Source organism: Zosterops lateralis (assembly GCF_965231275.1).
Source record: "Zosterops lateralis genome assembly, chromosome: 2".
Taxonomy (NCBI): Eukaryota; Metazoa; Chordata; class Aves; order Passeriformes; family Zosteropidae; genus Zosterops; species Zosterops lateralis.
This window is the reverse complement of record NC_139763.1, coordinates 51,658,008-51,680,430: the sequence shown is the minus strand read 5'-3', so window position 1 is coordinate 51,680,430 and position 22,423 is coordinate 51,658,008. Positions and strand designations below refer to the sequence as shown.

The 22,423-nt window shown below is 37.8% G+C and overlaps 2 protein-coding genes across 4 annotated transcripts in view; one reads left to right on the top strand and one right to left on the bottom strand.

The window, feature by feature from the left end:
* Positions 1-42: 42 nt before the first annotated feature.
* Positions 43-18,327, bottom strand: DIS3 (DIS3 homolog, exosome endoribonuclease and 3'-5' exoribonuclease). Its single transcript, XM_083885092.1, has 21 exons — positions 18,071-18,327; positions 16,887-17,044; positions 16,012-16,205; positions 15,826-15,899; positions 14,535-14,702; positions 13,471-13,635; positions 12,451-12,564; positions 12,224-12,361; positions 11,048-11,194; positions 10,173-10,289; positions 9,253-9,354; positions 8,611-8,675; positions 8,434-8,518; positions 7,698-7,825; positions 7,149-7,235; positions 6,358-6,514; positions 4,576-4,790; positions 3,356-3,524; positions 2,820-2,978; positions 2,287-2,409; positions 43-388 (listed from the first exon to the last, which is right to left on the bottom strand). The coding sequence occupies exons 1-21, from the start codon at positions 18,320-18,322 to the stop codon at positions 299-301; spliced, it is 2,907 nt and encodes a 968-aa protein (XP_083741218.1). The 5' UTR covers positions 18,323-18,327; the 3' UTR covers positions 43-298.
* PIBF1 (progesterone immunomodulatory binding factor 1) overlaps positions 17,946-22,423 on the top strand; it is a 105,884-nt gene continuing 101,406 nt past the window's right edge. Inside the window, exons 1-4 of one of the 3 annotated variants that reach the window (XM_083885089.1) lie at positions 17,946-18,085; positions 19,564-19,878; positions 20,722-20,822; positions 22,221-22,419. In XM_083885089.1, the coding sequence (XP_083741215.1) occupies positions 19,627-19,878; positions 20,722-20,822; positions 22,221-22,419 (552 nt within the window). In that variant the 5' untranslated portion in view covers positions 17,946-18,085; positions 19,564-19,626. The remainder of the gene's footprint in view (positions 18,086-19,563; positions 19,879-20,721; positions 20,823-22,220; positions 22,420-22,423) is intronic. The other 2 variants (XM_083885090.1, XM_083885088.1) reach the window with 2 other exon arrangements.

The following is a 22,423-nucleotide window of genomic DNA, read 5'->3' as shown; positions in this document are numbered from 1 at the left end:
CACAGAAGTGCTGACTTCTATCAGACTCAAGCCTTCCTTAAGGCTACTAACAAGAAACTCTACAATAATTTCTTCACTTTGCAGAAGTATTTATTTTTGGCCCCAGGACAAAGGTGTAGATATACATGATTTAAAAACTTGTTCTGCATTCATAGTCATAAAAAAGTAGCTTAAAAAAATTCTTTACAGATTAAAATGTGTATTTAAAAAGCAAACAAAATCTGCTTCTAGCATTTTTTGCCCATAGGGAAAAATACATAAATACAAGTACTTGTGTCTTCTTAACTTTTATATCCAGCTATTTTTGTAGCTTCTTTTTCTTTTTCTCTGGTTCGTCCTTGCTCCTTGCCTCTGCAGAGAGACTTGCAGGCGTATCATTTCCTAATATCTACAGTAAGAAAAGAACAGAAGTCAGAACATTTTTATTCAATTTTTCCTATCCTGGTAAAACTTGAGTTTACTTGTACAGGCCTTTTACAAACATTGTGTTGACATCAGAAACTTCTGATTTAGATAATCACCTAAAAGAGGGTCTACCATCTTAGAACAATCACAGGTAGACCACTCTCCTGAAATCAAAGCTGAAAAAGCTGAAGAGAAGCAGCACCACACCTCATGACAAGGCCAGCAGGTTGTTAGCACCCCAAACAGCAGCTTGCATTAGCCTTAGTTCGTGTCTGTTTTCAAAGTGTCCCTCACAGTGGAGTCATGCCCGCAACAGAAGCTCTTGACAAGCTAGAGTTGGTGAGCACAAGCAGAGGGTGCAGCTCAGGATGTGAATGTACAACAGAACACAAGTAACACAAGGGCTCCTGCTACAATTTTTGTTTACTCCCAGTTTTTGAAATCACAGGGATTCAACTAACACAGGCTGAGGGGTGGAAAGTTCAGAGCAGCCCAGCTGGGAAGGACTTGGAGGTGCTGGTGGATGAGAGGCTGGACATGACCCAGCCATGGGCACTCCCAGCCCAGGGAGCCAAACGTGTCCTGGGCTGCATCCAAAGCCCCGTGGGCAGCAGGGCCAGGGAGGGGATTCTGCCCCTCTGCTCTGCCCTGGTGAGACCCCACCTGCAGGGCTGCATCCAGCTCTGGGCTCCCTGCACAGGAAGGACATGGACCTGCTGGAGTGAGTCCACAGGAGGGCCACAAAAATTATCAAAGGGCTGAATGAAGCAGCTCTCCTGTGAGGAAAGGCTGACAAGAGTTGGGGTTGTTCAGCCCTGAGAAGAGATTCTAGGGAGACCTTTGGGAAGCCTTCTAGGACCTGAAAGGGGAGCCTACAAGAAGGCTGAAGAGGGCAAAGGCAGCCAGTGACAGGAAAAGGGGGAATGGCTTCCCCCTGCCCTTACCTGAAAGAATGTAAGTTTAGTTTGGGTATTAGGAAAAAAATGCTTTATTCTGAGGGCTGAGACACTGGACCAGGTTTCCCAGAGAGGATGTGGATGTTCCATCCCTGGAAGTGTTCGAGGCCAAGGCTGGATAGGGTTTTGAGCAACCTGATCTCATGAAAGGTGTCCCTGCCTATGGCAGGGGGGCTGGAACTAGATGATCTTTCGAGGTCTTTGCAACCCAAACCATTTTACGGTTCAAGCTCATACAACAGCTTGAAGATCAGAATATATTTACATGTGTTTGGAAGTCTGATTTTTCAAGGAAAAAGTTAATCATGTTTGACTGTAAGAAGCTCTTGCTTATTTTGGGTTCTTTTTTCTTCTATGATAAGGGATACTCAATTGCTGCAACCATCTGTTTACCAAAAGAGTTACATGTACCTTACTCCAAGAGCACAATTTTGTAATGTCATGCAAAATACTCATGCAAAAGTCTTGAGACTAGAGACAGTTACTAGGACATCACAGTTCTTACAACATTATCAAGAGAGAATTTTTATGTTCTGGGACTTGTAATACAGAACTGCCATTGACACCCAGCAATTATACAGAGCTGAGCTACCCATCACAGCTACATTGTAATTCACTGGAGTAAACAGAAGATCCTCCCGAATTTTGTCAGATTATCAGAGGGACATTTGATTACAGAACTGTGAAATTCAATACATTACTTCAGCAAACCATCATCATTCCCAACAGTGGAAATATCCTGATGAGCTCAGAATGGAAGTTTAATTTAGAGGGCTCTATTCTTTTCAACAGCCAGTGAAGGCAGACCTGTGGCAAACTGCTGCTAAATTATGTTTTTTCTTCTGGATTAAATCTCAATTTTATTACATGATGATTTTTTAACATTACTGAAAGATAATATGGTTCTAAGAATTTTGTGCCTTACCTTGGGTTCTACCAAGACCATCCGCATTTTTTGATGTTGGATGTTGGAATCATCTAACACAATGTTCACTTTAACTTTATCAAATACATGTAATGTTGTGTCTTCCACAGTAAGTGATGGCACCTGAAAGTTAAAATTTTGTATAAATACTCACTATTTGCAATAGCTTATGTTTTTATACAAATAAATATTTTTGTATGAAAGTATCACTGTTACATGTAAATAACCAAAAAATACTGTAATGACTATTCAGGGTTGTAATATGTAGTGCATGCATCTTTTGCAGTAATTAATCAGATAATTAGATGTCAGTACTATCAATTACAGAAACAAATTCCTGTCAGAACCTACTTAATTAGACTTACGAAGACTATAGTGGTATTACTACTAGAGAGTAATGAACTTGCATTTAGAAAAGCCTCTCTTACCCTTCTAAATCTAACTACAATAGATTTTAGTCATTCTGCTTGCTTACCAAATTAAAAAATAAAAGTGTTTAAGAACAAACCTTAAGAATAAGAGTAAGAACATACCTCACTGTTGTACTCCAGTTTTGGTGTTGGTTTGTCTTTTTCTTCAAAGAAGACTGTTCCTTCTAACCCATACTTGGGAATCAGAACCACAATTGCATTTTTTCTTACAAATAATATATATGCATCTTCATTTACTACTCCCTTGGTTTTGAAGAACAGCTGTAACGAAAGTAGAACATGCAAATAAGAAAAAAAATAAAGCACTAGAACATTCTCTTTTGAATTACAAATACACTATCTCAGAAAAAAACCCTCAAATACGTATCTATACTTAGTGATATTTACACAGCAAATCCTGAAAGCAGATTTTAAAAAATCACATAAACTATTTATAACATTACTATAGAACTAAGCATTCATATTTATAAAAACACAAAACTAAAAGAATCCTAAGATACCATTCTGAATTTTTCAGAATGAGCAAAGTAATGTTTTAAGCTTGTTGTCAGAAGCATCCCTCAGGCTTTATCATTTCTGCACTCTTGCTTGGTTTTGCCCTAGAAGCGTCTATAGTTTAATATCTCAGAACTACTTACCTGTGTGTGGAATGCCACAGAGGCTCTTTGTGCGTATTGTGCCATTTTATGTCGGTAATTGAGATTTTTACACATATCTGCCAGTTTGTGTTTATCTGTGAGTTCTGGGTAAGTCCTGTCTGCTCCTATGGCCGCTGCCAGAAGCCGATGGACTATGATATCAGCATACCTGCAAGGATGAGGTTAGAAACATCAATAACGTAGTAAGACACAGTTATTCAGAATTAATAATAAAGTTTCTGAACATGCATTTGTTTTTGTGAATCTTACAGATTTAGGTTTTTGTAATAATGACAGTCTGCTGCCAGCTCCCTCTATTAATTCAGCATCCCTCTCTTTTCTGACCAAAGATGCACTGCAGAGCCAGAATACTGTTGTTTGCTAAGATAAATTCTTTATTTTGCCAGAAAAAGAAACAAAGTTGTATTTTTAGACTAAAGAAGGATCTTTCACCATGGCATTTTAAGCCAACTCTTCTTCCCTTTCCCATAAAATTAGACAAATTTAGTGTAGAACAGTATTTCAATGCCACAGATCTGCAAAGCACAATCACGTTTGAACTTCTTGTTACATAACTTATTTGAACTTCAGTGAAGAACTTTTTAAATACATCTGGTAACAACTAAAATTTACCATTTGGACTCCTAGAAGTTCCACAAATTCTCCATATAAATGCATAGGAATTTTAATCCACATCTAAGAGATTTCACTTGAAATGTTTCTAAGGAGCACAATAACAATTATTTTCTTCTAAACTCAGTGGTCAGAAGAAAAAAAACCATACTTTTCCACAAAGTATGATTTCTTTCCACACTACAACTTCCAATAGCAAGTTCCCAGTTACCAGTGTTTTCATATGGAAAATAGTCTCAAAATTCAAACGGTTTCTATGTCAAAAATGACTGATCAAACTCAGCCTCAGTCTCTGACTAAGACTAATGCTGACTGATCCCGAAGTGCATTTCTATGCCAGACATGTGCATTAGAGATGCATTCCTATTATTTTTGGTTTGTTTTTTTTAATGTTACTAAACCCTAGGAGTTATGGACAGTAAACCTGGGAGTGTACAAGAAGATCGACCATCATGTAAACCACTGCTGTTTCAACTGAAATATAACGCTGAGCAGAAACTTTTTTAAATTAAATGGACAACATCACAATTTCTTCACAAATAAATCACTTATTTCTTTTCTCTGAAACTTCTGTAAAATAAAAGTACCTTCTAATAGGTGAGGTAAAGTGAGTATAAATAGGTGAGGCTAAACCATAGTGATGGAAGTCATTATCCATTCCAGAGCAGAAATAAACAGCTTGCATCATGCAGCGAGTGGTCAAAATTCGCAGCAGCGTATTGAGGTAGGGAAATGTCGGAGATTCAGCTTTGTCTAATGATTCAGCTAAAGCCTTTGCTGAATCTGTCCTAATCTCCAAATTCTGAAAGGAGAGAGGAAAAGAAACAAATGTCAGGTATTACTAGCAAATATTAAGAATATAAGCAGATATGTAAGCTACATCTAGGATAATCTTAGCAACTGGCCCAGGTATAACATCTAATGACATGATAGAATGCTACTGCTACAAAAGCAAACAAAATCCGTCCGTGCACACGTCACCCCCTCATTAATATTAGTACTCTGTGCAAAACATGAAATGCTGAGTCAGTAGCCTAGGAATTCAGAAGAGACACCTATTCTGAACTAAGAAATACTTTATGCCAATATTAATGACGTTTTACTTCCTTTGATTTTTCTATCCCTTTATTAAATCAGAAAGAAAGTGGAAAAAAAAAACCCTTATGTATTTATGCCACACAAAGATTCTCATCCAAGCACAAGGTAAGTAATTGTCTTTATAGTATTTCCTCTACAAAATTATTACAATGTATACTTGGAAAAGTGAAATGTAAAACTAGTGCTGTGTACAACATTTTTTTTTCCATTTGCCAGTGTTCTCTGATGAAAATTCAGGTAGTCTGAAAAGACGTAAAGCATTTTTAATTTCCAGAAACACAAGGTAAATTTCATCACATGATCAGTTGAATGTTCTTTCCATCGCATACAGCACTGACAATAAAGTATGATCCAGAGATCAAATTATGCCTGTATTATGGTAAGATAATTGTGTTTTTATTTAAAAATTATAAATATAACATATTAATACCTAATTGTGATGGTTGTGTCAAAAGTAGTAAACAGACCACCTTGGTTTATTTAAAAGAATGTTTACCTATGCACAGGAATTTAATTTTCCAAATAAAACAGTACTTTAAAAATAATTTTCAGAACACAAATGAAATCATTATCATTATTCCAGTTTTATAGCAATGGAAAATTATATGGGCTAGGTTTAGGCTTGTCTATTTATGTCACAATGAATCTAGGAGTTTCTCTCCTTAAAAGAAAAAAAGGGGGTGGGGAAAGAGTTGAAGGGAAGGGAAAGAAATGTGAATGTACATCACAGTAACTAACTACAAAATTACAGGTTTAGCTCAAATAAAATATTCTGAAACTGGAAAAGTAACTTTTTCTGTCCAGGCTCATTAATTAAATTAGACTTGTTTCAGGCTACATAAAACTCTAGCTTATCTATGAAGAAGATGGAAACTATAAACACATTTTCTTACTTTCTGATTTTAAGAGAAACATGTTATTCAATGTGACTAACCATTTTTAAGTACATCAATAATGTATGTGATCCAAAGCCAAAAACTGTCTCAAAAAAGCACTTGTAGAGGAGAAACATTCACAGCTCAGAAGTGCTACAGTGCAAGACTTAAGAGAGTGGTATGTTTTCTTTACCTAAGAAAGGTTTTAAAAAGCACAAGATTCTTCCTTTCACCTAGAGGTACAATTATCCTACTACAAATACCAGGGATTTCAAAGTGTAGCTGATACACTTTTAAAATACTGCTATCCAGCCCTTATTCCTAGTAAGTGGCCAGCCAGAGAGAAAATACAGTTTTTAATAATTAATTCACTTAATTAGCATGGTAAAAACTTGCCTTGGACTTTGCAGCCTTCACAAGGATGTCGTAATTTGATGGGGGAGGAGCGGGATGTTTCCGGAGCAAGGCAAACTCTGGGAACTCATCATAAATTTTTTGTGCTACAGAAATATTGGCAAGCAACATGAACTCTTCAACCATGGAATTTGTCTCTCTATCAAGATAAATATTTTATATTGTTAGAAAAGCATTAGACATTTACTTTGAGTACCTAATGAAGAAATATTCCATCATCCTAACAATGTTCTATAGTATTAACTAGTGGTTTTGAACATTTACACAAGTAGGCAAGCAATTTTAAGACTAAACAATGCTTATTAAGCTCCAAATACTGAGTCAGAAGAAAAAAAAACCTGAAATATTCTAAAACATCAAATTAAAGAAAAATGCTCATTAAAATGCCTGAAAAGACCAACAGATAAACCTCTTGACTTCTTCCTGTGAAGTTCACATATGTAGTATACATTCAAGACTCGCTAAATCAATACTGCAGTTCTCTTTCTAAGGATCAGCTTGACCAAAGAAGTTGTGGATGCTCTAACATTGGAAGTGTTCAAGCTCAGGCTGGATGGGGCTTTAAGAAACCTTGTCTAGTGGGAAGTGTCAGGGCCTGTGGCAGGGGAGTTAGAACTGGGTAGGCGCCTTCAAGCTCCCTTCCACCTCAAGCCATCCTCTATGACTGTCCTGCACTATTACAGGAACTTTGTAACTATTAACTAAATATTGCTACTTAAATACGTCTTTAATTCCATCCCTACCCTGAATTAACTAATAAATAAAATGCATACTTGAGCTCCTTAGTCTGCAGATCAATAGGATCATGAGTTTCACTGTCCATGTGGAAACGAACTTCTGGTGACGCAAGTGTCAAGGCTCTGCAAGACAGTAAGTGGTATTAAAAAATGCCAGTAAAGCAGACAGAGCAGCTGAGCTGCAAGCCTGTAACATCATTGGGGGCTACCATGATGCTATAATTTAAAATCAGAAGAAAATAAAAATAAAATTGTGGAATTATTGTTCAAATTTGCAGGAAATGTTACGTGGATACACACCATAGAAGCAGCTGAAATTTAAACGCTACTCCTCTAGTTGTGCATTTATGACTTTGTGAGATGCATATTGATTGATTGATCTTGTGAAGAAAAAGTTAATATCTCAAGTTTAAATATTTTGGGAAATAAGGATAAGCATTCTTATGCAAATCAAAATGGCAAAATACTTCTCATTCACAAGACTTTCACTAGAAAAAAGGACACAGAACCATAATATGTTTTGACAGCAAGAACAGTCAGAAAAAAAGGCGTGGGAAAAGGTAACAGGTACACTGCATGGCTTACCCATTATCAATTCTTTTCCTCTTCAGAATTTTTGCTAATTTGTTTAGTCCACGTAGGCTGGTAGTAATATCATCATTCATAGTTGCTGAATCAATTCTCATCTGTGCTTCAGCATATGTAAGAGAAGCCTTGACGAGTTTAAAAAAACGAGACATCATGATACATAATTGAACACTCTAAAAGAACCCCATAGTGGCTTGCTTTCTTGCAGAATGTGCAGGTTGCTGTCCTAACCTGGTTCACAGCAATACAAAGCTTTACATTCAATACATAAATGCCTGTTAATCACGAATAATGGTCAGATGAGGACAGATCTATGCAAGATATTAAGATATAACAGGCATTTACAGTGGGTTTTTTGGAGTTTTTTTGCTGATCACATGTGTTTTATACATTGGAAGTCAAATTTTCAGAAACGTATTGAACATCTACAGAATCCATTGAATTTAACTGATTAGCTGCTACATACCAGCCATGTCCTATATGCATCATATAAAGCACACAGTAACTGCACACATAAATGCTGCAGCCTGAGAGGCTGAGAAGAATGAAGAAGAATCAAACATCTTCTTTATTTTTAGTATTTCAGCACCACTTTCTAATTCTAATTAGAAATCATAATAAAATATAAATCATTAATTGGAAAGAAAACTTTATTATCAAATCTGTTGATCACTGGTTTTATATTGTTTACAGCTTTCTATTTCAGAATTATAGTAATATTTACATTACTTACCTTGGAATTAATAACACTCTTTGTAAATCTGGTTTTTAGAATTTCAGCATTATGGTTCATTTCCCATATGCATGAAAATGCAAGCCTATGAGAGAAAGAGGGGAAAATCTGTTAAAATCCCTACATAAACAACTGTAGTTTCTTGACAGGATCAACGTATGGATTATATACATATACCTGTCCACATTAGATCTCAGAGAGCATAAGTTGGAACTAAGTAGCTCTGGAACCATATCAATCCTCTGCAAAGTAAAGAACAAAAATCAGTACTTTTTAAGTTAGTATTTTAACTTCCTGATTTTTAATATAATAAAAGCTTGGAGATAGTGTTTTTTTTCCAAGAAAGCTCAGATTACTGAAAGAAAAGTAAGCCACTTTAAGAAAATTAATTCCAAAATTCATTTTAGTTATCATCTTTTTAGTAACAGTGGTTTCTGAAAAGAAATCATGATCTGGATCATGACCAGGGCTAAGTCTACAGTGTTAATCAATGGAAATCATAGGAACCTTCAGAGATTTGGCAATCACAAAAAACACAAAGACCAATGGAAAAGGCAAAACTAAGCCCCTTCTGCAATTTCAGACTGGAATTAAAACAGTATTCTAGTTTCAGAACCACATGCTAAAAATGCTTCAAACCAGAATTAAATGGGATATTGTCCAGACAGTGGCTTTTAGAAGATAAAACAGAAGATAAAATTGTCTTAGAAAATTGTCTGGTTTTTTTTCTCCTTAGTTCAGAGAGGAGAAAAAAAATTAAGACTAAAGCGATGAAAATCCAACCACTTAATCATACAAGAAGAAGTAGAAAACAATTACTTTTTCACACAGATATACTGTTGTTCCTCTTTTTACTGACTCCTCATCCAAAGCATTTCCTGGGCGAATAAAATGACTGACATCTGCAATATGTACACCAACCTAAAAAAACAGGCATCAGGTTATGCACCTCATGAAACAGAAACAGTTCTCAGAGCGAAAGAAACATTACCACATTTCTACAAACCAATTTATCTATTCCCAGTTCCTTTCAGCAGCTCCCACATTTCATAGTAAGAATAGTTAAAACCTATCATACTGATACTAAAAAAGTGAATAGTTGCAGCAATTATTCAAAAAAAGGGCATTTGTACATTTAGAGGAAAGTTATATTCACAACCAATGTAACTTTTCTTTGAGGGCCCAGATAACCTCTTTAACGCTCTTCAAGACTCACTGAAAATTTGTTTTTCTTTTCTGTTTGGTGGACCTTCCATTCTAGCACACCCTGCTATTACAATTCCAAATTAATTTTTGAAGAAGACAATCTCACTGACTCAGATATAAGGAAGTAGAGAGCTGGTGTTAAGCCTGTAGCTTTTTACTGCCTTTTTTAAAAATAAAATAATAACTCCACAGTCATTACAGCAGTAGCTTAGCTTATTTTTGGGAGTTTTCTTCATAGTTCCTTATTGTAGCTGTAAATATCCTTGATTATAATACTTAGCTAAAGCAGTAAGTAAGTTTTATGGTAAAATCTCATGCCAAATGAAGATAAAGCAGAGTGAATTTAGAAGACAAGAAATTCCCACTTTTGACACTGATTGGATGCAAATCAACACCTTTTCTTTATTACTATCTTGCACCTGTGCAAACATCATTAATTTATTTATAGCAGATCTGGACCTTTGCACGTGTCATTTACCACTACTGCACTGTTCGTAAAATAAAGGAAGAAGTAAGTAAATAAATTACAATACCTCTAGATTTCCATTTCCTATTTCCCTACAATGTAATGCATCATCAATATCTGTACAACCAGGAGGATCAACACTACAAACAGTCAGATGCCTTAAGTCCTCCCTGTGTTTCATATCCTGAAATTTAAAAGAAACAAAAAATTGTTTTCAAGAACACCTTCCTTTTCCAAGTAAAAATGACCATTTGAGAAAGGCACATTACATAAGATTTTCCCCAGCAACCAAGCATTTTCAGAATGTTTATTTTGTTTTGGGAGGTCTGTTTATTTTATGACAAGATCAAAACAGACATGCAGAAACTACAATAACAGGAAAAAATAATACAACAGATTAAGTAGTATTTTTTTTGTTTGTTTTACAGAAATGAGGAGGAGAATCAGAACACAGCCATAGTTTCATCATGATCTTAGAATTAGCAGGATGAGGAATTGAGATTTTTTCAAGTGAAATTTTGACTGATGTCCAGCTGAATGACTTGTCTTGGATATGACTGCTCTCAAGTCTAGCTTTCTAAGGCTTAGATGTCTAGATAATTGAAAGGAACTGCACACTTTGCAAGTATCTATCCTTGCAAAATAGGTATCTCTCTCCTTTGCAAAGAACCTCATTTTATCTTTTTTATTCTTTAACAAAACCTGTAGTATCATCTTTATCTTAAAACATTCATTGCCATCAAATGCAGTTTTAGCCAAAATGCAAAATCTTGATGAGGTCTTGTTTCCATAGGAAATCCAGCTGAAAAGTTCCCACTGAGACATAACTGTCCTGGACAACATTTCATGTCTATGTCTGGTGCACTGGGATACTCAAGAATGTCACAGTTTGCATTGAAGGGGAAGGCACAGTAATTACTACAATAATTTACAAATTATTACCTCTTTTGTAATGCTCCATGGCATTTTCGGCAGGAAGCTAAGGACAGCTTGGGAAAAAGCCTGGTGAGGGACATCATGTTCAAGCAGAAGAACTTCTGTCTCTGTCTCTTTATCTCCAGCGGTTCCCAAATTCTTTACAAAATGACCCTGAGAAATAATATAGGTACATACGCACATATCAAGCAATACCATTTGTCCAAAAATAAGTATTTAAGAACATCAACACTTGAGTTTTTCTTGTATTAAACTACACAGTAAAAGCAAATTAACTTTCTCGTCTTTAAGAGAAATTTAGTTTTAAATATTTACTTAATTCAGTAAGTCTGAACCAAGTCCATCCAGATTCTCTTCTTAGAATGGCTCTAAATTCTGCACAATTAAGACTCCAAAACTTATAAACCTGAAAACATTTTTGCAGGAAGGAAAAACCACTGCTGCAAAAGCAGCAGAATTAATACACTTTCATTTCTCCATGGGTTTGCCTTGTATCTCACACCCTAATACCACATCAACTCTGCCTTCTTCCTTGCTTCTCTGCAGGAATACTGTCTTTGTCTTAATGCTTCTTTCATATATTCCATGTTCCCTTCATTTCTCTAAACTAGTGGGAGACACCTGTGCTGTGCTTCAAGACAACCTGTGCATTCCCACTTGAGCCACTGGAAGACTTCAAAACCTGGCTAGTGTTCAGTACAAATGGAGGAAGTATCCTCAGTTTCTCTTACAGACTCTGTTATTTACAATGAACTTTTAACTGCTTTTACCCTACTGGCAATTTGATTGCATGGGCTGCATTTGATTGCATATTGGATGCGTATCTGCTAGAACAGTGATTGGTGTGTGTGAATGAGCAAAATCAGAGCTAAAGATTTGTATTCTAGGAACCCAGGCTAAAGTCCCTGGTTAATCTATACAAAGTACCTTAAAGTAGCACATATGTGTTCACTGCAGAACTGGATGAGTAAGTTTTTTAAGTATGATAATCCCATAGCTGGTGGTAAGCACAAATTAAATCATTCACAGGCTTCCTTAATTTGCACCATCAAATGGCACTCAAGGAATTCGAACCTCATCTCAACATTTTGCAGTTATTCAGTGTTGCAGATTATAAATATTTTACCTAAGAAACACAAAAAATTAGACAGTTAAAGTACAGAAGAAAATGCTTAAACTTACATTAGGATACCTAGAATTCCTGGGCCAACCATCAATAGCAACAATTATTCTTTGCCCTTCCAATGTATCTGCTTGTCTGGTTTCTATTCGAATGCGAGGAATTCTGCGATCGGCTGGTGTAAACAAATGACGCCTTGCCTAGGAATAATCAGAAAAAGGAACAAATAATTTCCTAATAAAGAAAAAAACCCAACCCTGCACTTAGACTAAGTGGATTCTTTCCTCACCTCTTTGATCTGTGACTTGGAAAGCATCCCACAATACGGCCGCCAGTTTCGCTTTATAATCCCCACTACCCTTCCTGTAGGCCTCAGCATGTCCTTGTTAACAGAAGCCTTCAGCTGGGAGAGAGAACACAGGTTAAAAATACAAAACTGTTTGAACTCATGCTCGACTACTGTAGGTAATTTAAAACTTAGTAGCAACATTTTGTACCTCATTTTAAGGACATAAATTCTATTATGATTTCATAAATAGAATCTCCTGTGCTTTGCATGACTTTTATTATTTTCAGTATGTGACATGACTGAAATCACATCAGTATGTGATGCGACTTAGCAGAAACAGTGGGAGAAGAAGCATTCTGCAGTCTTTTTCTGCTGTTCTTCATTTTTCTGAAAGGACGTCCGTTAAGAAAAACCAAACAAATAACATATTCCATGTTATTTTACAATCTATTATATTCATTTTTTTGAGTCCTTTTACACTGCCTGTAAATTCTCCAGCAATTCACCACATAATTATTAAGAAACATTCTCATGAAATCAGTGGAAAGATAATTTTTGAACAAATTATCTTCTTGTACAGGGCATACACACATGCATGTGCGCTCTATGCACATTAAGTGGAATTTCTGCAAGACCCAAAAATACTTTACAACAGGTTCCAAATGTATGTATTGCCTATAAAAGGTGACTCTCAGCATGATACATCTTCTCTATGAAACCCTAATCTGCACACCAGTAAATACAGATTTACATTCTTACATGATTACCATTCAGTAACTTTCAGATTCATTAAGCTTAATAAAGTAACGTGGGAATTTCTAGCAAAGACTAATTGAAAATGATCCATTTTATCCACCATCAAGTATTTAACACAACTGTACAACTACAATTAAGTTTTATAATTTCTGCATTTACATTTTATAAAGAGGATATATAAATCTAAAGCCTAACACTGTTAGTGTACCACAGATTTCATCTTTTTTGTAACACCACATTTAAGTAAAATTATTTCTTTCATACAATGTTTTCTTTTTCCTCCTCATTTTCAATGTCCTCTTCATTCTGGCCATCATCTTGCAAGACCACTGAGGATGGTGCCACCCATTCATCTTTTGCCAACAGCTCCACGGCTACAACATCTTCATGAATTGCTCTGTTTAAATGTTTCAGTCCCTGTATAATTATCTGTATTTTTTTAGAAAACAAAATAGAAATGTAAATATTCGTGATGATGAAAATAGAAGACCCAAATCTAGAGCAGTGTAAAAGTAAACATGTGTGACAGGCTCTACATTCCAAAGAACATTTTAAAGTATGTTTGGGATGCACTTTTTTCCTCTGCTGAGGTTTCTTATAGTACAAATGATCTTATTTTAAGATTCTAGTTTCTTCTATAAGAAATATGTTTTCCCCCGGCTTTGTTTTTTTTTTTTTCATGAAGTCAGACAATCCTATTTTTGCAGGATAGGAGATTCCACATACCACTGAGAAAGAGGAAAAAGAGAAACAAGAGAAGTACCTTCAGCTGCCACAAACAGGGAGGGAGCAGACAACTGCTCCTGCTTGGAAACAGCATCTGTACAACTGCACCAACTGAAAATCCAGGAGGCAGACACATGGATTAACTGCTGGGTGGGAAACAGCCCATATACCCCTCACCAGACAGGAAAATAGCAGGGGGAAACAATGCAGGAGAACCCCACAGGGGCTCATGACTGTTTTTCTGAAAATCCTCCTACCCATTTACTCCTTTGTCTTTCACCATATATTTCAAACTGATTTTAAAAACTGATTAGAGGTCAATGGAAAAACTATTAACAACCAAGATCTGTCTTTATTTTACCAATTACTTTATCAAACTGTGATTTAAAATACATTATCCTTTTTCCAAAAAGAGCACAGTCAGCATTTCAGCAGTCTATATCCATACAAATACAAACTGAAAACATCAGCACAAACATCAGAAAAAAAACCAGATGAGTAAGAAATTACTAATATGCTCCATTTTAACATACGTCACCACAAAAGAATGAAATTTTAAGTCATTACTACGGTTACAGCATGGAGGTAAAATTAAAACTCACCTCCTTGCTCTCTTCAGCATCTCCATGAACCCACACTGTAGCTTCAAGATAATTCTCTCTGTTTGCCCTGTAAGTTCCTTGGAGGTAAATACCAGATTTTATTCCTTGCTGCAATTTGCTAAGAGGAATATGTTCTGGGAATATTATTTTTCCACTTTCTATTTCCTTCTTTAAGAAAAAAAGAAAAATAGGAGAGGAAATTTTCAGTATTTTATATTCCTGTTAATTTCAAAACCAAGCTCAGAAACATGACACACTCAAGCTAACAAACTCCCTAATTGTAACTGCATGTAGTTATGAATATGCACAATAATGAAAAACTATTACTAAGCAATACTTTTTCTAATGAAGCATCAAAAGCATAAAAATGTGGCCATTCTAGGAACTTTTCCTGTTTTTCTGCAGTTATTTAAAAACATATTGCACAATTTTATGTTGATTTGAAAATAGTGACTAAACAGATACTTAACAAAGAAAATATAAAGAGTAAGAGTAAAGAGTATGGCACGCAGTGTATATACTGTAAGCCACAGGAAACGTTATACATTACATTATACATATACATTACAATGAAAATGCATTACTGGGACCAAACTTTGGAGCAGTCAGACAATTGCTTCCACCTGAATGATCTGCAGTTAACTGCTGAGGATACCTGAGCCCTCCACTTTCTTCCCGCTCTTGCATAGAGCTCTGTTCTGTTAAAACTCACTCTGATGAAATTAACTTTCCCATTTTTGTGGTGAGTGTTCAGCTACATCAGTTGTGTGTGAACATATAAGTCTTTATTCTGATAAAAAAAACCACAAGGAAGTAGAAGAGCATATAGCTCATCCTTGAGTTGCAGCCTGCCCTTATGTGAATTTATCACCAAATGAAAATGCTTTTGATCAATAACTTAACATAGATTTTCCAGCAGGCATGAAACAAAGACCTAAATGGTTTGCAATATATTTTGTTTTCATATTGTTCTAATTGTTTCTCATTTATACACTTTATTTAACCAAACGTTACTATTCTCATGTTCACAACAGTTATCTAAAGCAACTGGCTTTTTACAGATAACAAGATACATACTATTAGGCATATAAGTAGAACTGAAAATAGTTGCAATATTTCCTTTTTACTTTTTAGTTGCCAAAAAGTTAAACTGATAATTAAAAAAAATAGTAATAAAGTTCAGACTGCTTGTATTCTAAACTGATGCCAGTACCCTGACATACAGTATGCAATATTGTACCACAAGCCATTTGCAATAAATTTATTTTATAAAAAGAAAATCAACACATACCCCTTCATCAGATACACAAGCCAGACGATCTACAAGCTCAGGATTAGCTGTCAAGCTTTTTATATACTCCTCACCTACAAAAGCACACACATAAATATTTATGCAAGAGGTGCATGGGATTTAGGTATAAAATGACTGCTCAGTTTATTTGAGCAGTAAATTAAACATACATACTACTTCACTTACATGTATAAGCAGTTATTCCTTCCTCCAGAGCTTTCTCCTTATTAGTTATGTCATTTGTCAAAAAGATAACTTGAATCTTTTCCTCATCCTCTATTTTCTTCAAGTGTTCATTGTACCACTTCACTGCTACTCGAATGGCTCTGTCATTGCGGTCGTTAGAAGTTTCTCCCCGATTCTGTTCTATGTACGTTTCTCTAAATAAATTTTAAAAGCAAAGGGGGGCGTTTGACAAACCAAAACAAATCCCAGCATCTATCTATACTTAACATTTTCAGACAAACAAGATCAAGGCTATTAGGCGAAAAGAATGATTATTGTACTCATTTTTATAACATCTAACACTCATTAGGCCACTGAAGGGCCAGGAGACACAGGGGGACAATTGAAGAGGTTTGCATTTGAGCTGTTAGAACCATGGATTCAAGATTCCTAGAATTATGATACTGCTGTATTGGAAACTAATTGTGAGCACAATAAAGGCAAATTAATTGCAGCTCCATTTCTTAGAGCTTTCTGTCACTAACTTAATGTAATTTTGAATTCTGCTACAGACTAAGCTGACAATATTGATAAAACATTGGAATATATTTAAAAGGGAGAGTAAAATGGATAATCAGTACCTTATTGCTCAAGGTAACAGTCTGTAAAGCTTATTCAATATTCTAACCCCCTTTTCATAACATATATAGATTCATACTAACTATAAACAGGAGAGCTCCTTGAATACCAACTACTTCCCAACAGGATCCCTTAGAAATGCACACTTCTTATGACACCAGTCTAAGTTTTCTTCCAGTCCACATGTTCCAGTTTTGTTTCCCACTTTCTTTCACTGGCTACCAGCACAACTTTGTTATACCCATTCCACCCCTTACCTGTGATGCTCATTGGTGAAAGAATAGAAATGTTTTTCCGGGTTTTGAATCACGTCCCTAATTCGCTTGTACACCGGTGCACTCCGATGCCTGACTTCCTGTAGGACTGTCTGCAGCACAATGACATTCTTAATAACAGGATCTTCAAGGATATCAATCTGAGGAACAAAATGGAAATGAATCAAAATTGTTATTTCATTCTATCCAATAACAGGATTTGGAATATTTCCTAGGCTAATACATAAAAAGCTAACGTGAATAATGAGTGGCACTCCTTCTGCCTTTTTCTCTCACCACTGGGAAAAGGAACAGTATGTTAAGTTGCTTTCTCCTTCTTGTGGGAAAGAAAAAGTCAAATAGGATTTTTCAGCCTCTCTGTGACCTGAAATGAAGATAAGGACTTATTCTGACTTCCAACAAATTCACCCCTAGTATGTGCAGAGTTGTACATGGGATGAATTTTGCACCTTCTATTCATTACATGAAATCAACATCACAGTACAAAGAACCTGAATCTACACTCTGAAAAATTGAGGCCTCTCTGAAAAGAAGAGGCATTTAGAAAAAATCAGCGACCACAGAAGATCCCAAAATTCAGTGACTACATGAAGATCCCAATTGCTTAGAGCCCACCAACTTTCTCTGCTTGAATTTTCATACCCATACCAGACCATAACGAACAAAATCAATCAATAAATAAAAACTGTTCTTTATTCCTACGATTCATGCAGAAAAAAAAAACAAACGAAACCACAAAAACCAAACCCAAAACAACAACAACAAAAGAAAACCACAAAACAAACAAGACAAACAAGACAAACAGAAATACACACAGTCTCCCGCATAAAACTGGAACACAGTCTAAGGCCAGCTCAGGCTCATTGATGCTGCAGCCTTCTCCGCGGGAACTGGCAGGGAAAGATAGGACTACCCCGGCAGGGATCAAGCATCCCAACAGGAAGGGCAGGAGGGGCCGAGCCTGCAGTGCGCCGCCAACGCGCCTCTGCAGAGCCACGCCGGAACCCGCACGGAAACTCACCCCCACAGGGATTTAACAAGGCCGGCGCAGGAAAGGCCGGAGCCTCCACGCGGAGCCCGGCGGGGCCAGGGGAAGGCAGCGGCGGGCCCTCCCCAGCGCTGAGGCGGCCACACCATCCGTCCCTCCGTCGCCCCCGGGGGCTCACCTGGTGCAGGAGCAGGTTGGTGTCGGGCAGCAGGAAGTGCGGCCCGGGGCAGAGGCTGCTGGCGGGGCCGCTGGGCCGCGCCTCCAGCCCGGGCGCGCTCTCGCTGTTGGCGCCGGGCGCGGGCGCGGCGGGGCGGCAGAGGCGGCACGCGGCCGCGCCGCACGCGATGTCCTCGCGCAGGTAATGCTCGCGCACCACCTTCACCACCGCGCCCGCCCGCGTGCGCCGCACGAACGTCCGCGAGGTCAGCATGGCGCGGGAAGGGCGCGGGAAGCGGCGGGAAGCGGCGCGGGAAGGGCGCAGGAAGCGGCGCGGGAAGGGCGCAGGAAGCGGCGCTCCGGTCGCCGCGGTGATGGCGTGGCGCGCGGCCCCGCCCCCGCCGCGCTGGGGGGACGCCGGAGCGCGCGCGCGCGTGGCCGGCGCGGGCCGAGGGGCGTGGGGGGGGACTCCCGGAGTGTCCCGGCCCTGCCCACGGCCCCGCCGCCGCCCCGTTACCCGAGTTACCGCTTGGGCGGCTGCCCGCTGCCTTCCGCAGCTCCGCGCATCCTGCGAGAGAACAGTGTCCCCTTTTCCCGCGCTGCCCCGGCTGCTGTGGGGAAGGAAGGTGGTGGTGGTGGTGGCCCCGGGGGGCAGCTCGGCTGTCGCGGGCTCCGAGCGCGGCCTCCCTCTCCCTGCCGGGCTCTGAGCAGCGCCCTCTGTAAGTACCAGCCCTGGTCTGTGCCAGGTTGTTGTAACAGTCCGTGTGGCTGCTGGGTTAACCAGCCTGGCAGGAACAGTGAAGCTGCTGCTGAGAAGGTAAAGAACAGCAAGGTCGGATAGCCAGGCCGGGACCGGGCTCTCCTCCCAGACACCCAGCCTTGGGATAAGAACACAAAGGCTCAGGCTGCACCAGGGGAGTTTAAGGTTGGACGTTAGGTGAATTTTCTAAACAGAATGGATGATTAGGCATTGAAATGCGCTGCCAAAGGGAGTGGTGGGGTCACCATCACCGGAAGTGCTTAAGGAAAGACTGAACATGGCACTGAGTGCGTGGTGTAGTTGGCAAGGGAATATTTAGTCGTGGGTTGGACACGATGATCTTGGAGGTCTTTTCCAACCTGTGCGATTCTGTGATCAAAGTACTCCTTTGCTGTGTTCTCCAGTAGGTCGAGTTATGCCTCTTGTGGGGTGCAGAACTCCCCTCATCTGGGGAGTTTTCCGTGAATGCCCTTTTGACAACGTGCGTATCTTTATTGAACTATAGCATTATACTAGTAAGCTAGAGTCACGCTGGTGTTCACACTGGTATTTAGCTTATTGTAGTCAAAACGCTTAATAATGATTGTTCAGGAAGAGGGTCCTCAGGCAGCAGCCCTCCAGAGCTTCTCAAAGTGTTTTTCTTGGGTGAAGGAAAAAAGTTCATGTAATACTGAAAAGCGTCGCTTGCATAGTGGTCTAATGTAGTGGTTAGTTTTTCTTGATGACATTTCATTTAATTGTTTTGTTTCTTGCAGTTGATTCTTCAGGGGCTCATCTCAAAGTATAGCTTAAAAAAGCTTTGCGAATAGTGGAAGAAAATGTCACATAAAAGCTCTAAGGTAATCAAGAAAGTCAACGTTTCTAGCTCCTTGGAATCTGAGGACATCAGCTTGGAAACCACAGTACCAACCGATGATGTTTCTTCCTCTGAGGAGAGAGAAGGTGCTGTAAAAATCACTAAGCAGCTGATTGAACGGAAGGAGTTGCTCCATAATCTTCAGCTGCTTAAAATAGAATTATCGCAAAAAAACTTGATGATTGACAACTTGAAAGTTGAATATTTGACCAAGGTAAGTAGTGTTTCTCCTTTGATTATAGAATCTTTTCTTGATTTTGGTGCTTTTAAAGTATGATAGAAAGTTCTATTCTGAAAAGAATTTCTTTGAATTATATGATGGAGATCTACGTAGTTGGTTTGGGGGTTTTCTTGGTGTGTTTTGTTTGTGTTGTTTAATGAGAAAAGGGGGAAACAAAGATATGGAAAACTTAGCTGACTTGTTGAAGTCATTTAGCTTTATCTTTCCTAAATACAAAGGAAAACCACCTGTTTTCTTTGGAAATGATGAATGATTTTGTCACTTATGTTAGAAGCATAACAGGGCTTTGAACCTGAACTTGTGGAGTACTAGAAAAGGTGATCTGAATACTCTTTGATACTTTGTTAATGAAGATAGGGATAGACTGTACCAACCTGCTAACAGTAGATTTTGTTGTGTGCAGCTCGCACAAAGATGCATGAAATTAAGAAAGGTGTAAAAACACGGCCACATTTGTGTGCAGTTCATTTTTATCACGTACTATATGGTAACTGTTTTTTATTGGCTTTCTGCTCTGAGTTTTAGCCTAATTTGAAATTAGTTGAACAAATAGCCGTTTGGCTGAAAAAGACCCATTTAAGAACTAAGCCTTTTTTTTTTTTTTTATTTTTAGCTCATTGGAACAAAGTCCGTATCATAGGGCTCCCGTGAAGTCCTGGTGTATTTAGAGGTCTTGTTCAACAGCCGTTATTGCACTGCCCATAGCATTGGGATCTTCATATTTTTATTTCAGCTTGATCTTTTTGTAAAATATTTTTTGAAAATTAATATGGTAACTTATGCTGTTTTATTCTTACTCACATTCTTTATATTTAGATCGAGGAACTAGAGGAGAAGCTTAATGGTGCAATCCATCAAAAACAGCTGTTGTCTTTACGACTGGATAGTCAGTTGGCATTACAGCAAGAAGATGCCAGGTATGATGGAAGTAAAATTAAGAACTTCATCTTTAAAAAATACATTAATTAATTTGAATTTGTGTAAATAAGTTATTAACATAGATAATTATTAGTTGTAGAAATAGGATTTCTTTTGCAGAGTGTATTAGTGTTTTCATTCTAAAAATTGAATTTACATATTTATTTTACATAAAAGTAAATTTGAATTCAGCTCTCACTGGCTGAAGTTTGTGGGTTTGGTTTTATGTTACCTAAATTCAAAATTTAGTAGGAAGAGGTAGTAAAAGTGTTCTTAAAATTATTAAAGAGCAAAAGGACTAGGCAGAGGTGACAGAATTTCTGTCAATATAAACAGAATTTTTAATAACTGCAGCATGAAAGACTTGGCAAAGGTAAGTGCATAATGTTTAGCTTTTCCAATTAGTACTTATTATTTGTCAGAAATGCTTTTGGTTGATGATGTAGAAACTCACTTTCCGTGTTGATTTTCTGAAATGTTTGGTGTTAACCTGAGAAATAGACTGGCTAGCAGGCTTCTCCAAACCACTTTGTCAATTGAGTGTCTCCACACCTGTGAAGGGAGAGCATTACTGACATAGTGTCATGTAAAAGTAGAGCTTACAGGATGTGGCTACTTCCAAGTCCTATTCTGTAGTAAGGCTAGAACAGATTTAGGGATGTGGAGCTAGACCTGAGATTAGTCCAGCAAAGTCTTTCAGCTGAGAGCAGTTTATTGTCAGAAAAATGTTTGTCACTTTCTGACACAGAAAAGTGGTGTGATCTGCTTAGATCCATCAGAGTAGGATATTTTTATGCTGGCCACACTTAAATTATCTAAGAAATGCTCAGTAAAATTATACTGATGTGCAAAACTGTTGTTAATATACATAAAAAGTTAAACTGCTTTTCCCTGTCTTTTCATCAGTTTTCTTATCAGTCTTTTACTTCACTTTTCATGTTCATGTAATAGAATTTTACATGGAGTAAATGGAGTGTGTCCTTGTGTGAGTGCTTTGCTGACCTCAGACTTCCTGTTACCTGTACCCTGCCAGTGGGCAGATGTTGCCTTGTAGTACTAGTTAGTACTTTCTGATTCCTTTTTAAGTAACACAGAAATGACCATGTTTTAAAGAGTGGTTTGAATATGTTTTCAAGAGTTGCAGCTAAAAAATAAAAAAGTAGGTTAGTTCAGCTTTGTACTGTCAATGACTAAAAAATTCCTGGCTTTTATATATACTGTACCTGATATGACTATTTAACTGTGGTGGTGTACATTCTGGCACTGATTACCTAATATTTGTAAATTTTTCCCTCTACAAAATGAACAGAACTCACTTCTTTGCCAGGGTATTGTGAAGCTTTGTCACTTGTGTTGCTCACTACATGATATCTTCTGTTTTCAAATCCATCTTGAAGGAAATATCAGGCTCTAATGAAGCAAGAAATGGAAACTATTTTACTGAGACAGAAGCAACTGGAGGAAACAAATCATCAGTTGAGAGAGAGGGCTGGAGATATCCGTCGTAGCTTGCGAGACTTGGAATTAACAGATGAATGCTATGAGAAGCTAAAGTCTCTTCCTGAAGATCAGCTTTCTATCCCTGAATATATTTCAGTAA

Bases quoted from the DNA above. Each gene is read 5' to 3' on its own strand.
- DIS3 (XM_083885092.1), bottom strand. From the start codon at position 18,322: ATGCTGACCTCGCGGACGTTCGTGCGGCGCACGCGGGCGGGCGCGGTG. The intron at 10,290-11,047 runs GTAATAATTTGT...TTTAAATTTCAG, and splicing joins CATGGAGCATTACAAAAGAG to GATATGAAACACAGGGAGGA. The intron at 4,791-6,357 runs GCAAGTTTTTAC...CTCTCCTTTCAG, and splicing joins TGAAGGCTGCAAAGTCCAAG to AATTTGGAGATTAGGACAGA.